The sequence below is a fragment of the Anopheles gambiae genome, chromosome 3 (genome assembly GCF_943734735.2).
Source record: "Anopheles gambiae chromosome 3, idAnoGambNW_F1_1, whole genome shotgun sequence".
NCBI classification, from domain to species: Eukaryota; Metazoa; Arthropoda; class Insecta; order Diptera; family Culicidae; genus Anopheles; species Anopheles gambiae.
Window position 1 is genome coordinate 28,372,749 of NC_064602.1, and position 17,179 is coordinate 28,389,927.

General features: G+C 44.9%; 1 protein-coding gene across 2 annotated transcripts; it reads left to right on the top strand.

The window, feature by feature from the left end:
• Positions 1 to 529: 529 nt before the first annotated feature.
• Positions 530 to 15,601, top strand: LOC1280164 (SPRY domain-containing SOCS box protein 3). Of its 2 annotated transcripts, none has more exons than XM_319980.5 (4): positions 530 to 647; positions 1,289 to 2,570; positions 12,794 to 13,052; positions 13,140 to 15,601. In XM_319980.5, the coding sequence occupies exons 2-4, from the start codon at positions 1,918 to 1,920 to the stop codon at positions 13,395 to 13,397; spliced, it is 1,170 nt and encodes a 389-aa protein (XP_319980.5). In that variant the 5' UTR covers positions 530 to 647; positions 1,289 to 1,917; the 3' UTR covers positions 13,398 to 15,601. The 2 variants fall into 2 exon arrangements, with proteins under 2 accessions (XP_319980.5, XP_061511162.1); XM_061655178.1 differs by having other exon boundaries at positions 567 to 678.
• The last annotated feature ends 1,578 nt before the right edge of the window (positions 15,602 to 17,179 follow it).

Consider the following 17,179-nt stretch of genomic DNA (forward strand, 5'->3'; position numbering starts at 1 on the left):
TATCGTCATCCCCCTTCCGGTAGTGTTTTTCCTTTTACACACACATACGCACACACACACACACACACACACACACACAACCGTATCTGTGGCCTGTTGTTCCAAAACAAATCATTCCCTTCTTCATCTCGCTCTCTTTCACTGTGCCCTGCTCGCTTACTCGCACCTCAAAAACGCACACAGTGCCGCAAATGATCGGATCGATAGCGAGAGGAAGACCGGGCGCGCGGAGTAAAGCAATGTATACAGTACACACACACACCCACATATATACACAAAATACTCACCCCGTGCTGGAAAAACATAGCGGGTGGAGGGTGAAAAGCAAATCATCCCCCTTTGCATCACACACTGAGAAGGGTGACGATGGTGGTTGTGCAATAGTGTGCGTGTGTGTCGGAATTGTCACCAATACACACACGCCGAGCTAGCGCCTACTGCGCTTCAGATCCTTGCGTGTTCTGCCATTGAGGGCTCCTTTGTGTACGTCGCACACGCACACTGTGCTACACGGTCCTTGCGTGCGCGTGTGTGTGCGTGTTGCTCGAGGGTGAAACGGACCTTCGCTTTTTTCTTGCAGAGCGACAGCGACCATCGAACGTAGCGGAGCTCGATCGTCCCGTGGTCCGCGGTGTTTGTAATTAAGTGTAAGTGACACTTTCGCAGTGCGTTTCGCGGGTTCGTTGGGAGCTTTGTTTTGTGTGTGTGTGTGTGTGTGTGTGTGTGTGTGTGTGTGTTTTGGTGTGTTATTTACCATTCCAAACTAATATTGCATAAAACCGTTTAGAATCGTCAGGAAGGGGGGGAGGGATTGCATTGCTTCGGATGGCTCCACGGGGCAGCAGAAAGGGCTGCTGCGCTGGTGCGCCGTCGCAGTAGCACAAACCGGGGAATGGACGTTCAGGGTTTGGGGGGTGGTGACAGAGCAAGTGCAGAAAGCAATACCGAGGTTGCGAGTGCCGTGTCCGTCCGCCTCGACTCGGTAAGGCGCATTTCGCAAGTGCTCGAGCAAGTACACTGGACACATGGGTAGCCAGCGACGACCGTTCGTTCCCTTGCTGGTGTGCTGAAAATCGATGGCGCATTTGTGCTGCTGTTGCTGTTGCCGTCCGGGTGCAGACAACGCGCGAGCGAAAATGTGCACTTGGCAAGCCACCATCATCAAGCAGAGGGCCACAGGCTGGCAAACGAAACCTGCAAGTGATAAACGATAAAAAGTGGAAAAAAGAGTATTTGTATGCGTGTGTGTGGGGGAAAAGTTTTAACAAATTTTCATCTAATTTTGCAGTTTTTGCGTTAAAACCCAAAAACACTTGCGTGCGTGTGCTTGTGTAATTTAGTGTGTGTGTGCGCCCGGAAGTGTGTTGTCCCCTTCCCTTCGCTTTCCCCTTCTGTGCAGCGCTAGCACAAAGAGGTGTTTTTTTTCCGCCAGCTCCTTTACCCAACCGCGCCCCGCCCACTGGAGAAGAAGGGTGGCGGGGTGACAGCAGCACTCCATCCTAGCACTCCAACCCACGGCTCCCTCCTTCGCCCGAAAGTCTCCGCATGACTCTGATACTGGTGCTGCTGTTTCTGAAGAACATTTGCGTGTTTCTGAACAAGCTCGTGCTGCGGTGCTACAACTCCTTCCTGATACACCCGCACCTCCGCCATCCGGACGGTGGCAAGTACGGCGGCTACGGTGGAGGCGGCGGCGGCGGTCTGGGTGGTGGTGGTGGAGGCGGCCACAGTGGCACGGCAGGGCTCGGGGTACGTCCGCGCCGCACCCGCCGCAACCGGGCGGAACTGATGTACCAGCGGGACACCGGCGGGCTGGCGTACGGGGACCGAGCAACGCACTACTACAACAATCACTATTGAGAGAGAGGAGAGGGAAGAGGAAAGAGAGAGAAGGAGCGATCCGTTCGGTAGGCATGCATGAGTGCTAGACCGCCGTCACAGCGTGCGCACCAGAGGGCCAGGGGAGGCGTAGGAGGAGGAGGAGTAGTAGGAGGACGGTTCGGCAGCACGGCAAGAGCAGCGACGGAAGCGTTGGTGGGGACGGTGGCGGGGACAGGCGGTGACGAGGACGAGCTGATGACGATCAACGAAAACCGGAATGTCGGAGGGGTTGGGGGCGGCAGCATCGGTGGCCTTGGGCCCAGCGATACCGAACCGAGCGCAATATCCGCCTCCAACTCGTCCCTCTCGTCCGCCTCCTCGTCGGAGGCCGGTTCGGTGCACTCCGACGGTGAGCAGCAGCAGCAGCAATCGTTGCAGCTGCTAGAGGACGACGGGCCAGGGCCGTCCGGGCGACATCCGATGGATGCGACCAGCTCGTCGTGCTGCCCGGACGGCAGCTTCGCGGGGCAGGACCAGGAGCGGCCGCTCGTGAACGGCTGCGAGGACCTGTGGAGCTGGAACAAGCGGGACCGGTCGAAGGAGGTGTGGCTGAGCCGGTCGGACAATCGGCGCGTCTACTTCCACCCGAACTGGAGCAAGGGGACGGCCGGCATTCGGGGTACGCGCGTCCTGAACAACGGCCGCTACTACTGGGAAATCAGCCTATCGCAGCGCGTCTTCGGCACGAGGTAAGCGGGGGAAGGGACGAGGGTTGAGCGTGCAGTACGCACGAGAGATATGGTTTGTTGCGCATGAAAAATCGATACCACCGCTCCCGGGATATGGTAAAATGGGAAACAACACAGTACACACATACACAAGGCCCACTCTTATCACTGGGCAACTGTTTTCGAGCGGACTGTTTTCCCCTACATTCACATAAAAACCCCTTGCCTGTCAGGGAACTATCATAAATCCATCAGCACAGGGAACAGGGAAACCAATCAACCAGCGGGCGTCGTTGTACATGCGTCGTCGTAGCTGCTGATGATGAGACGACAACACGGCGGTCGTCCGCAGGAACTGAATGTGGGTTACGTACGCATTTGGACAACATGCTGGGACGCACACGGTGGGGTGATGGCGTGTGGGTGAACAGAATGAACAGGGACAACCACACCAACTTCTCCTGCCTGTGTTCTAGAGCAAAAACCACTTGCTACATGGCAACAGACAGCGAACTCCCCCCCTGTTTTGGATGGACAAAAGGAAAGAAAGAAAGTCTCCCATTTTCCCATCTGCGCTTTTTATTTCCACCCTTTTTTTGTTATCGTAGCGTGGGCACCACCCGTGGTGGGGTCATATCCTTTGCGTGAGGTTTTCCCTCTGCTCCAACGCGCGAACCAACCGTGTTCAGTTTTGTAATGTTGCGTCCTAAAGACGACACAACCGTCGCCTTTTCGTGTGGTTAGAGTTCCTTTTACTTCTCTCTTTCTCTTTCTTTCTCTCTGTGTGCTAGCTGATTACTAATTGGTTTCCAGTCTAGGGGCTGGCGGACGAGAGACACGGGCAAGCTCAGCGCGACACGGTACGTTCGTCGTCTGGGCTGCGTTTGTCAGTCGGTTCGCTGAAGAGAGAGAGGCACGCTGCCAAAAGGACACCCACCCAAAAGGCCTGAAACGGGGGCAGAAATGGCCAACAGACCATGGCATTGCAAATCATTTGTTGATTCACCATGTTGCTTGGCACTGCGTTGGCGTCCTCGTCCTCTCGTGATTGTGGGCCATTGTTTTGGCACGAATGCAGCGTGGAGAGAGATCTAGAGAGGAAAGCTGTACGGTATACAGAGCCATTGTTGAGAGAGAATGCATAGATTTATGGCAGGCACAGCAGCAACTGGTAGCCTGCACGGAACACGGTTCTGGTGGGGATATATTGCGCTCTTAAAAATAAAGCTTCCAGGGTTTTCTGTGAAATTATGGGGAAATATAATATACTCAACCTATGTGCATGCAATTAATGTCCTTCAGGAAGGATTGAAATTCATTTCCCCTTTCAACACACTACTTGCACCAGTATATGCAGCAAACCTACTTGCATATTGCAAGCGACACGCAAACATGTCGCTCACGCACGTATGACCCTGAAATATGGCAGGAAATGCAACGCCTTCCCATGCCCCAATTAGCTGACCTTGCGCACGGGGGAGGCGCTGTATTTTCGATTGCAAAATGGAGACGCGTCGCCGCTTGGGACTTGGGATTTAAAATGCAATTGTGTTCATAGATTGTGTAACAAAAGATGGACTGTGTTCGAATTGGTTGAATCTAATGGTATACATTGTTATCTAAAACTTTGTTATACTTACTTACTTACTTATCCGGCGCTATTGCCGCATTGCGGTCTTGATATGGTGTAGCTCGTCGTTATAATGGCTCCTCCATAGTCCTTCCACACACACGGGGCCAAAAATCCTTCCAAGCATCTTCCTCTCGAACGCGACTAAAAGGGTTTCATTCGATTTGGACAGTGTCCATGTCTCCACTCAGTGTCCATGTCTCAGAGGGGTATGTGAGTACCGGTACTATATAGGTACTATATAGTCCCAGCTTCGTCCGTCGCCTCAGGTTCTTTGAGGTGAAGCTGATTTCTCAGACTGTAGAATCACCGGTTGGCAGTCAGCATCCTTGCGCGCAACTCTGCTTCCATGCTATTGTCGCTGCTGACCTTTGACCCGAGATAGGTGAATTCCGGGACGATTTCAAAAGTGCACTCACTTATCTGTACGTCACGCCTACGTAGTTTCGGATTAGTTATTGGTAGCTCCGCTGATTTTGCAACCGAGGTTCTCTGCCGCCTGCTCGATCCCTTGTTGGGCTTCTGCTACATAGTAGAGCTGCAGTGATGCAATGATGGTCTATATCATCAGTGTATACCAGGATCTGGGCTGACTTATTGAAAATGGTACAAGAAATCTCCACCCTCGAGTCACGGATGGCCCTCTCTAGCTCTCAATAGGAGACAGGCAAGCCCATCCCTCTGGCGCAGACCTTTGATGGTACCAAAAGCTCCTGAGTGTTATATATCCACCTTCTCCTGGCAAGTGACGTCGGTCATAGTCATTCTAACTAGCCTTATCAGTTTGGGATTCCAAAAGAGCTCATAGCGCCGCATAGTTTTATCCTGGCTATGCTATTTGCTATGCAGCTTTAAAGTCAATGAAGAGGTGGTATGTGTCGTCTTCTCCAAGATCTGCCGCATGGTGAAGATCTGCTCAGTGGTTGATTTTCCGTTTCGGAATCCTCTTTGATAGTCTTTCCGACTATCTCTTCGACGTGCGGGACAAGACGATTCTGAAGGTTCAGGGATAATATTTTAAAGGCAGTATTGAACACCCTAACATCCCTGTAGTTGTTGCAGTCCAACTTATCTTTCTTTTTGTATATGGGGTGGATGATGCCGAGGTTCCCATCACCTCGGTAACAATTTGATGAATCTCGTTTTCTGACCTGCGCGGCATTCTTGACCAGTTCAGCTGCAATTCGGTCGGTTCCGGGTGCCTTGTTATTTTTTAGCTGACGGAAAGCTTTTTGGGTTTCGTTTATGCTTGGTTGGCAATAGCATGACACTATCTTCTAGAGAAGTCTCTAGCTGTTCGTTAAACTGGTCGTTGAGTACTGAGTGTACTGCGAAAGGACCTCTGACTGTGTACTGACCAGATCTCCATCCTTGTTGCGACAGTAGGCTACCTTAGGTATAACGTTACAGTTTCGGTGACATGCTATCGTTTGGTAAAACTTCCGTGTTGGTCCGTGTACGCCTCTCTGGCTTGCGCTCGAGTATGCACTTTGTTATACTACTTGCTATAATAGTACTTTGAACATGGCGGTCATCATGAAGCAAAGTGAATTGACATCTAGTACAGTATTGACATCTAGTAGAAAATAGAAGAACCTACGTAGTTTATAACTTTTGCATAAGTTATGAACTTCGTTTAAATGAGTCTTTTCAAAAACGTTGAATTGTATGTTTAGTTAAACTATTTGACTTTCTCTGAAACTTCTTCCATTGCTCCTCCCCATATGAACGCTTATTTGCTACCAAGCAATACACAGCTCCTTGCTAACAGCATATGAGTTTAGTATACACACACTCCACTTTCAGCTCCCACTTCCTCCATACTGCTCTTTAGTAACTGTGCCAACAACTCAACATCGCATCCAGCACGGCAAACAGCAACAAATACTGTGCAAATAATTTGCTAAAAAGTTTGCACGCGCGCAGCGCAGTAAAAAACTTTCTCTCCCCGGGTGTTGTTGTGGGGGTGTGTGTTTTTCGTCTAGCTAGAGTCCTTCCCTGCACAAACATCAAAAACCACCATATACCAACAACAGTTCTAACGCTACCATTATCAGAACACAGCTCCCGGAGGTCCGGTTTATGGCGCAGCTAGTGTGGTGAACGCCGGGTAGTAATAAACCGTACAACGGTTCACAGTTCTTTTTTGTTTGTATCAGCTCGTAACTCGGATAGCAAATTGGGTTGCGTTGTTTTTATCTCGAACGAACAAACATCGAAATCCGAAATGTAATTTACTTCCATTCGATCTCGGAAGCTCGCACGAGCGATAAACTGGGAGGGTGAAGGTAAGAGGGGGTTTGCGAATAATATATTTTATTTAGTATCAACATGTACACACGCTTGCCGCCACCCTAGAGATCACTGATAGTAATCTAGAACATTTGTGCTAAATCTATGGCGGTATCTTAATGTTCAATGTTTGCTGAACTATCCTTTTTTGTGGCTTTAGTCGTTTAAGGCATAAGCATGAGTAAAGCATTAGCTGCTTGGCCAGATTTGGCTTAGAAACTCATTGCGTTTGTGCGAATTGATGTGATTATTGATAACTGTTTAACCTAAATTAGTAAATATAATTGAATAAAGACTCATATTACATTTATTTACACCTTCTACTAAGCTATTGTGTGGAAAAAGTGTACTTTCGCTTAAAAGTTACAATAAATTCACATATTGCATACCTACAGGCGCTTAATATGGGGGCACAGCAGAAGGGCAATTTTTACTTCCGTCATATTTCATTGCGCGTTTTGTAACGTTTTTAGATAAGCAAAAAAAAACCACAAAGAGCAGCCTGTTTCAAATTTTAAAACAAAAACGGATTATTAGCGCGATGATGATGCAATAGAGAGGAAAAGAAAAATAGATTAAAACAGCAATATCTGTAGCTGGTTATCCTTGTTAGGGGTAGAGCCAATCATTTATCATAATCAGTTGTCAATTTACTGATTGAAGGCAATGGCACTGCAAGCGTATTAGTCAGCATTTGTGGGGTGTAAAAACAATCTTTATATTGCAATTAACGCTGGATGTAATTTTTAGAGGAAAAAAAGGAAACATAAGAAAATACTTCTCCACATGAGTAAAAGCAACTGTAAAAACAATCGATATGTCAAACCCGGAAAGTTGTTCCGATCGAACGGGGGTTTTCATAGCGCTCGTCCGTCCGGCGAAAGGTTCTAGTGTCTTCCGGAGAAGTATTTTAATGACCACACAGGGTTCGAAACGACGAACCCTCAATCCCCATTCGCTACGAGGGGACAGCTACGATTGGAGCTACGTCTGGGTCTGGGTTGTGTGGTTTAGCACTTTCCAGACGCTCTAATTGATGCTATAAATCGTTGTATTTTTGCGCTTTTACGCTACCGCGTTACGCTCTGCGAGTTGGTGGATATCTGTGCGGATCGCGCTTAACACACGGACGGGGCACGGCAGTTGGGCAGGTTGGGAAAAGTTGTCGATAAAATGGATTCCTGTCAGTGTCGTAAAAACGATGGTGGTGGTAGTAGTGGTCGTTGTGTTCGTGTCAGCCTGCAATGCCTTCGTGTCGTGGGGATTCCCCTTCCGCCGTACATGCATCCGGGTCCGTCCTGCGCCTTGTTGACACCGTCCTTTTGTGCTACGGCCAGGCCACCACCACCACCGGTAGAAGGTGTTTTTAAAAAATTCATTGTGATTTACAACCCCTAAAACTTGGTCGCTTCAAGTGGACGAAACAAACAAAACGAACGTCGAGCGAACTTGGAGACACACGCTCTACGCCGTGGTACCGTGTCACCAGCAAGCTGTCCCAGCCCAGCACGGGACACACAAGAGGTCGAGTATACACTCGAGGACGAGGTTTTCGTGTCGCTCGTTCGCCCTTTTTCCGTCGATTGGTGCCACACCAATGCCGGATGTGGCGAACTTTTGTTAATTTCGTGTGACAATAGTTTGATCCCCGGACCGGATTCTGATTTTTCATTTTTTTGTGTTCAACCCCGGGTTATAAGGGGTGACAAAATGGGACAAAGGAATCTCATAAAAATCTACCCCGCGTGTGAATGGAAGGAACCCATTTTTTTTGCTTGCGACCCCGAGCATGACTCTTGTGTGGCGGGTGAAAACGGGGTTTTTTGTGCCACTTGCCACGTTTGCACAAAACGATGCAATGGGATGGGGCGAGGAAATTGTGCTCGCTAGACAGAATTTTTGCATTTTCCTTTTAATGACAGCGTACTTAACTGGAGTAGATGAGTAAACAAATATTCGCACCAAACTAGACTGTTCTGGGAGCGAGTTTGTAGTATGTAGCAGGGAATATTATTAGTTCAATTTTTAATTTGCTTAATGGAGATGAAAGCTTTATATCAAATAGGAGGAGAATCTAGTCTAGTCCCTTACGTATAACTTACATTATTCTTCTGTAGATAATCGACGATTATTTGAGAATTTTGTAGCGCCAACAGGGACTCTTAACTTAACACGACTTCCTCGGTTCCTTATCCACAAAGATAAACGATCTTCCTCTAAATTCTGGAATGTGTCTGAGTATTTGGAGGATACCACGATGTACACCTCGAAGCGAAGGGAGGTACCATTTTTAATTAAAATTACCTTATTTGCGCCCTTTGCGACGTCTTTCTCGGGCTAAATGGCACATTCCAGCTGCTCCAAAATGCGAAGGACGCGTCTCAAAATAACAATCAAAACCTTTACCAGCTCTCTCCCCAGAACCTTTATTTTTACATAAAACGTGCCTGTCTTGCCTGTGTTTTTCCAAACTCTAAAATCTTGAACATTTTATAAGACCCTTCAGCGCACAGACTTTTGGGTCGTTTTGGTGCCCCAACCGGTCCTCATTGCCGGTGCAGAAACCGTTCGTTTTTTGTTCAATCGCTTTATTAAGCGGAAATTAGTCGATAAAGTTTGAGATTTGTTAATGTCCGCTCTTGTGCGGTGCTGGGACGTTCCCGTACCTGGTCGGAAGGTTGAAGTTCTTGTAGCGGCAATGAGGGACTTTGGGCAAGCTAATAGAATTATTATTTAATCCTTCTTTGCCGAAAGCGCGTGGTATGCGTTTCAGGCAGAAGGCTTGTGCGTCCCGTGTTTGACGTCACTGTGTGTCAATTTCTTTTTATCGCTTTTTACCTTGAAGACCCTGGCGGCTCCATCAGTGTTTGCGATTGGATGTTTGGAACCGAAAAAACCCGACTGCGGACATTAAGAAAACACTTCTGAATCGCTTTATTTATTAATAAGTATGTGTGTGTGGGTTTTTTTTCGGAGTTGTTAGTATCTTGCGGAGAATGAAGGTATAATGGTCGTCCTTGTACAAATTACCGATGCGCGATGCTTTAGCATAATTGAGAAAACACAAGTGAGGTGGGAGTTTATGGAAAAGGGAGGAGAGAAGCTGAGATTACTCCGAAATGGTTGTACAAGGGAGGACCCTTTCGTCGTCGTCGACGACGGTTGCATTAATTATTCTAAATGGGTTGCTTTTCATCTCGATTAATGCGGCGACTGCGAGGAAAAGTTGAAGATGCCGTGGACGTACAGCAGCAGCAGTACCTTTCACTTATCTAAATGTAGATTTATTGCAAAATCGCAACGCAAGTGGATTGCAAATGTGTGATGCTCTTTTTGCGTGCGGTGAGGATCCGATTGGTATGGTGGTTTGCGTTTTACAGGGTGTGGCAGAAAGAAGTGCACACATTTTATTCGAATCAAACGAAGTAATATGAACTCAAATTGTATAAACCAAACGTTCAACGCAATGCGCTAACCTAATTCAGAGGTGGCCGCTAGGTGGCCGCTAGGTGGCCCGAGCTCAAAGGGGAGGGTTCAACGGATGATACCTTGTCTCTTAAGCAGTTTTGATAAGTTTGTAACAACTCTAAAGAAGATTAATATGACACATCGAGTTTACATAGGCCTCTGCTGAGATGTATTTTTACCGCACATCTGAAGTCTGTCTTAACTATACTATTGCCTTCAAAGAGCTTGCACAGACAAAGTATTACAAAGCAAAGACTCCTTCCAAGATCCGTTTATCCGGGCTTCTCGGGACTTGACCTCGCCCGGATATGCGAATAACACGGATAATAGGTCAATTTATATATTTTATCACCAATTCCTGATAAAGTTTTGAAAAATTATTGTATTTTTTGGTAAAAATAACCCAGTTTTTAATAACTTCATGTTTTTCAAAGAGAATATTTTTAATTTGCTTGAATTATCGTGTCTTTTGTTATGACAATGTGCTCTTTTAACAGTTTTTTTTTAAATATCCTCCTCATAACGCAATGTCAACATTGTATTGAGCTGTCATTTTTCAACAGCACGGATAAATGGACAGCCGGATAAAAGGTACCCGAATAAACGGAGCTCCACTGTATAAAAAATTTAAAAATTGAACACATAAGTGAATGGGTTTTTTGTTACGTAATGAAAATTAAAAAAAAAAACAAATACAGGCGGTCCCCGAGATACACGGTTATTGGGGACCGAAAACGGCCGCAAAATACCGCGTATCTCGGATTTCCGCGTAAGTCGAATCTCGTGATTTCCAGCCAAAATATCACTAATTTTCGTGAAATTTTGCAAGCAGGGGGTGGTTTTAGCCACCAAATTAATTACTTGATATGTTTCTAATAAATTGAACAGCTTTAAAACTTTTTAAATGGTATTTTACATTCGATCAATACGGAAATTATTTGGTATTTCACAATGGATGTGTCAAATCAGTACAATTTGCTCAAAGAACTGTCAAATTTTGAAAACCGCGTATCTCCGAATCCGCGTATAAGAGGTACCGTGTATATCGGGGACCGCCTGTACATCAAAAACAACTTTCATACAAAGCAAACTTTCGAGAAAATATTGTAAAAAAGTCATATTTTGAACAAACATGTGGCGCTTTAAATGATTCCAAAGGGCCCCATCCTCCATCGCTCATGAATCCTTGCCGCTGGTAGTAGGGTAAATGTACCAATAGTGGTGCAATTTGTAGTGGTACCGATGTGTTTTAATGAATTTAAAGTGTGAGGAAGGATAATTTCTGAATATTTTAACACATAGCAATTGGAATATGTTTTATCTACGCAATCACAACCATTTTTATCATGAAATACATCAAATTTACGAAAAAATACATATTTTTGTGACTGCTTCGTTGTACCTATAATGGAGGTATGGTTCCTATAGTCGTCGTATTGTGTTCCTATAGTGGTAGTAAATAAAGATGCATCAAAAACGGTGTATAATATCAATGAAACTTAGTTTCGAAGCTGTTTTCGTATGAATAGCAAGGATTACTGCCATAATATAGTTTTCTTGCGTAATTTGATCGTAAAAAAATGTATAAATTTAATCAATGAAACTATTGACTAAAGTACTGCATCACACCTGTCATCAACCTACACCCGGAAAAGTGTGCTTGATTTGAAGTCAATTTTTCATTCAGCCATATAAGCGAATTTTGGCCTGTTTTTGGTAAATTACCTACATAAAACTCATTTCTGTTGCTTATTTTAGTGAAAACAGTACGACATGTGAAAAATTTCCTCAAAAAATCTACAACGACCCGTTTTTATTGATTTTACAACTATAACTACTATAGGAACATGCCTGTTTTGTGTACCTATAATGGCACTATGGTAAAAAACACTCAAAAATACATAAATATGGTCAAAAGGCAAATAATTTTAGTAAAACAATAACATTTCATAACAGTTATGTTGAAAAACTAGTAATTGCGTGTTTATGTGGTCATTTAGAACGTTAACAGAAAAATGAGTTTCGTTATGAAATTCTAAGGATTTTGGAAAAATGTTGACTCATTTCACAAAATAATGGATTTTTCGGTCACTAAACAACGGAATGGCCCCATTTAACTTTTAAACCCTTTGTAAAAGGCTAAAGAACATTTCACACTAGCTTAAATTACTTAATTACTTTTAATTTGCCGTACGAACCGCATTTTAGTGCAATACCACCACTATTGGTACTACCACCACTATAGGTACATTTACCCTAGCTGACATTTTTATCAAATTGTTTCATCAAGGTTTTAGTATTTTTCATCAAGGTTTTACTAAAAGTGTATTTAAGGAATTTTATTTTGGAGTTAAACCACATCCAATTCTTTCCGGCCACACCCTGTAAAATGGCGAATCAAATAACAGGATCCTGCCGCGTGTGTATGTGTGCGCGTCCACTACAGCTTGTTTGCTTCTCATGGAAAGTGCACAAACCCCGGTGTGCAAGTTGCAAACGCTCAGTTCGTACGTGATGTTTGCTTTAGGAAACGCTTGCAAGAGTGGTCTATGTTTGCAAATGGCTAAGGAGCGATTAGTTTTATTGCACCAGCACCAGTACCAGACACAATAAGAGCAAAAAAAGCAGGCAAAAGTATAAATGTATGGGAAGTTGTGTACGCTCTACTTCACACGATTAAGGATGGGGAAGGAACTCTATATCCCTTTTGAGTATGGTATCGGCACAACGAAAATGGTGTACATGTTTATCAATTTTATAGCACCTTCTTTTGCTTGTTAAATATTTAGACAACACTCTCGCACACTCCCACACACACAAACACACTTACCAATTCCCCTTTTTTTTATTGCAGCATGATGTTCGGCATCGGTACGAAGAAGGCCCGGCTGCACGTGAACATGTTCACCAACCTGCTCGGCGAGGACCGGAACGGCTGGGGCCTTTCGCACAAGGGACTGCTGTGGCATGGAGGCGTCGCCCGCAACTACACCAAGCGCTTTAAGGAAAACCAACCGACCAAGATTGGGCTCCTGTTCGACGGCATTGCCGGTACGCTTACGTACTACAAGGATGACGTCTGTCTCGGCATTGCCTTCCGTGGGCTGAATGAGGTAAATGAGGGGTGCGGGAAATCACCCTTCCAAAAATACACTGCCCACCTGAAGGAAATGTACTAACTGTGCGTGTTTCACTTGTAGGTCCGAGAGCCACTGTACCCGATCGTTTGCTCGACCGCGGCCAAGACAGAGATGCTGCTGTCGGAGACGCGCCGGGACTTTGTGAACCTGCAGGACCGGTGCCGGGCCATCATCATCAAGCACATTAACACGCGGGAAAAGCTGGACCGGCTGGCGCTGCCGTACTTCATCAAGAACTATCTGGCGGAGGCGGTCACGGAGAGCAGTGCGACGGTGACGCCGCTCGAGCTGCACCTCATCGATCAGTATCTGTACTGAGCGGTAGTGAGAGAGTAGTATAATTGAAACACCCGCAGCGTGGGTGAGCTAGTTTATTGTTGGGTTTGGTATTACTTTCTGTTTTTTTCGATGTATCCCCATTACATACGTTCCTTACGTTAATACGGCTATACCGAACTTATGCTTAAGTTGTTAAACACTCTACACGCGTACCGGGTTTATTTGGTTGCAAATGGTACACAGTCATTTTGCTATGACGCAAGAGGTTCTAGTTAGACAGCTATGGGGGGTTCCTTAACCGGATTTAACGCCCTCTAGTGCGAATTTCTCGTATCTCTTTCATTGCCTTACTCTTTCTTTTAGTAAAGCATACGAGCCGAGAAGCGAGAGAAGGAACGGGGGCAGAACCAACACGTCGATCCGTTCCGACGTGACAGCGAGTAACATTCTAGTCATACTAGTCAGTCGGCCACTTGCGGCAGGGGCACAGTAGGTGAAAGTGTAAAAAAAAGCGAAACCTTTACTGCTGCTCGCATGCTGGCCCTGTACACATACTAGTCGAAAGAGTGAGAGAGAGAGAGAGAGAGAGGCAAAGAGTCTCGCATAGGCAAAGCATTTAGAAGGTGTAGAAGCTCCAGTTGCAAAACTGCACCAAATCGAACGAAAGCTGGGTTGGAAAGCTAGGTGGAAAAACAGGACACAGGTCTCTCTGGTTCGTTCGGTTTGCTACCGTTCTGTACATATTTATTTGGTGCAAGTTCTTGTGGAAAGGATGGAAGACAGCACGAGGGAGGGCAGTACAGTATGAAGGCAAGACGTTGCGGAAGGAAATGAAAAAAAAAAACGGAGAATGTGGCAAAATTTAGCAACCCGTTTAATCGGGAATTTAGGCATTTAAGCTTTTCAGTAAGAAGGTACAGAGTTATTGCGGGGCGTGAGTGTTTGTCTGAGCTGTGTGTGTGTCTGGTGTGTGAAGATGAATGATCGAAGGGGCAAGAACGCGTGATTTTGTATGTGTGTGTGAGGAATTAATGTTTCGAAATTGGTGTGTGTTTTTTAAAAAATATTTTAACCTCTTTTCTGTGAGGAATTATTTTGTGTGATTTTGTGATGTGATACGTATTATGTACTGGCTAGTCATAAAATGTCTTCATTTATGTATTTATGTCTTTATGTGTATTTTTATAATATTTTTTTATGTCTATTTTTGTACCTGCAAAGACCACGGTTGGTGCTGTTATTAAGTTCGTTCTAGTTTCCTAATGTAAATTTAACATTTTTAAATTTTAAACATTATCATTTTGCATTTTCCAAAACACAACCAAAGTGTGAATGTGGGTCGATCAAAATTGTGCGACTGCGAAAAGAAGATAAAATTCGGTAACAATTTTGCCGCGGATACACGAGCGTAAGGTAGTGGAATAGTAGAAGAAGAAACCAAAAAAAAACCCCATGAAAACAAAACCAAAACCAAAAAAATAAGAAAAGAAGGACTGCTTTTACGTTGATGATTATGATCTTCTGTTTCAAAATTTAAGAAAAAAATCGGGCCACGTTCGGGCTGGCGGCGAAGGCGAACGTCTCGCGGCGCCACCATGCCACGATCGTCCCAACGGAGCACAAATGTAAACTATGAATTTTTGGAATTTTAGCGATAGGGCAAAAGCAAATAGTAGGGCGCACAGGAGAAATCGAAAGCCTGTGTAAGAAACCAAGCAGAAAATCACACTAATAACACTCACACTCGGGGAGTGTACTCTACATTCTGGCGTTTAGAGGTTAGGCAAAATTATGTAAGTGGTGTAGTGTAAGAGGAAGCAGCCGTGGATTTGGAACAGGCACCGACATCCCCTCCGACAACTGTCTCTTGGCCACTGTTGCCAGCAGTGCAGTGGGGCGTGTCCACGTGCTTTCCATCCACGCGGCTCTGCTAGTCCGTTAGTCTGATGATAGCAGGAGCACCCGAGCGCTCTCTAGCGTGTTTTTTTGGCAACTGGATTTTTAGGCGCAACCAAATTGTACCACTACCGCCGTAATGTCCGCTGTACCGAATTAATTGGCTGTTTTCTCGTTTTTTGGCATAACGTGTGCGTGATCTTGTGCGTGTATGTGTGTGAGTGTATGTGTGCGCGCGTGTGTGTGTGTTCATGCTTTGTATGAAGAAGAAGAAAAAGAAAAAAAGAATTATAGATTTGCTACTACGTTTTTGAAGGAATTAAGTAAATAATTGAAACAAAAAAAAACAACAGCATTATTGTGGAGGTTACCTTTAGGTTAGGAAGGGGTTTTGAGGAGGTTTTATACTTTCTTCCCTTGCTCTGCTTGCTTTTCTCAGTGAAACGCAACAGGATCATTCCAACCGCAAACTCAAGCCATTCCCGATAAAATAAGAAACAGAATCAATATGCTTTCTGCCATACCCTCATACAACTATTAAACCAGGCTAAAAGCAAAGAAAGCATGCTGATTTGTTTCCCACCTCCTCTGGGAATGTACTGAGTTGATCTCTGAAAGCGCACACTTAGTAGAATTATTTAACGTTAGACACTAATTTGTCTGAACTTCTGGCTTTGTGACGGTGGAAAGTGGAGTCTCCCGCGCATACGGGAGTAATATTTTAAATTATTGAATTTTATCTTAAAAAACCAAGAAAAAAACAACAACTCTTACCAATAAGCGCATTCTATTCGGATTCACAACACAATATTGTACAGTGTATCGAGAGCGGACAGTGGTGAAGACGCACCATTGTGTCTAGTGGTGTGCCATCCAGTGCATAAACGAATTCCATGTCTATTTGATGTATAAAAGAAGATGTTTCCCACCCCAAACAGTGTGGTGTTATGCTCCTTTCCATAACATAACACTCCTTTCCATTTCCCCAACGGTTAAATGACGGGAAAGGGGTTAGCAAAGTTCGCATCCCTTCCGGAGGCTTTTGCGGGAAAACGCAAGCATTTCGGTCGCGGTATCACGTATACACTCTTTCTTGCTTCATTCCCATCCCTCCGTGATGTGACTGAGGCTTCAGTTTTCCCCGCGGGGCTCTTTGGGAGTAATTTTGTGCGCCCTTTTCCCCCCATCCTCAAATCGATAGGCCATCGAAAGTGCAATAGCGCGTGGACGACGACAACAACGGCAACGAACGGGCTGCCGACCTAGCACTTACTATTGGAGTGTGACAAACATAACTACTTACTATAGAAATTCACAACTATGGTGGCCACGCTATAGTAACCGGCTCCGTTGCCGTATGAAGCGGACATATAATGGGTAGGGTTGAGGTTGGCCAACTTCAGAGATTCATTCCACAAATACAACACAAAACAACACAAAACAACACAAAACAACACAAACACACAAACAGGCGGGCATTAGGTTAGGAAATGTTCCATTCTCCTTCCGCATGTTCGCTGGGCTTTGGTGCAGGCTAATAGAAACGTTGATGTGTGAAAGTTTGTAGCCGATGCAAATTAAATTAAAAAAAAATACGCAGTACCATCGCAAAGGAACAAAAAAACGAAACGAGGCAAAAATCTACATGAAAATAAAAATGTAAAAAATTAACTGTAATGGTTAGTGTTGTGTTCGCTGCAATGAGAAAAAATATCAATAATGAAGGAAGTTTTAGTGTATTTATTTAGTGACAATTTAACGGTGATTTCAAACGTTCGCGCTCGACTGCGTAGATAAGCTGTGGTAATCGACGAAGGAAGCCAAAAGGAATCGTGAAAGCAAAGCTGTTTAAAACAGTTTAATGTTGTTATTTTTACTACAATGCTATAATTTTTTGTTATAATTAAATTAATTCCATATAATTC

Excerpts from the sequence above, each read along its gene's own strand:
- LOC1280164 (XM_319980.5), top strand. The coding sequence starts at position 1,918 with ATGAGTGCTAGACCGCCGTCACAGCGTGCGCACCAGAGGGCCAGGGGA. Across the intron at positions 2,571-12,793 it reads CAGCGCGTCTTCGGCACGAG|CATGATGTTCGGCATCGGTA; the intron begins GTAAGCGGGGGA and ends TTTTTATTGCAG. Across the intron at positions 13,053-13,139 it reads CCTTCCGTGGGCTGAATGAG|GTCCGAGAGCCACTGTACCC; the intron begins GTAAATGAGGGG and ends TTTCACTTGTAG.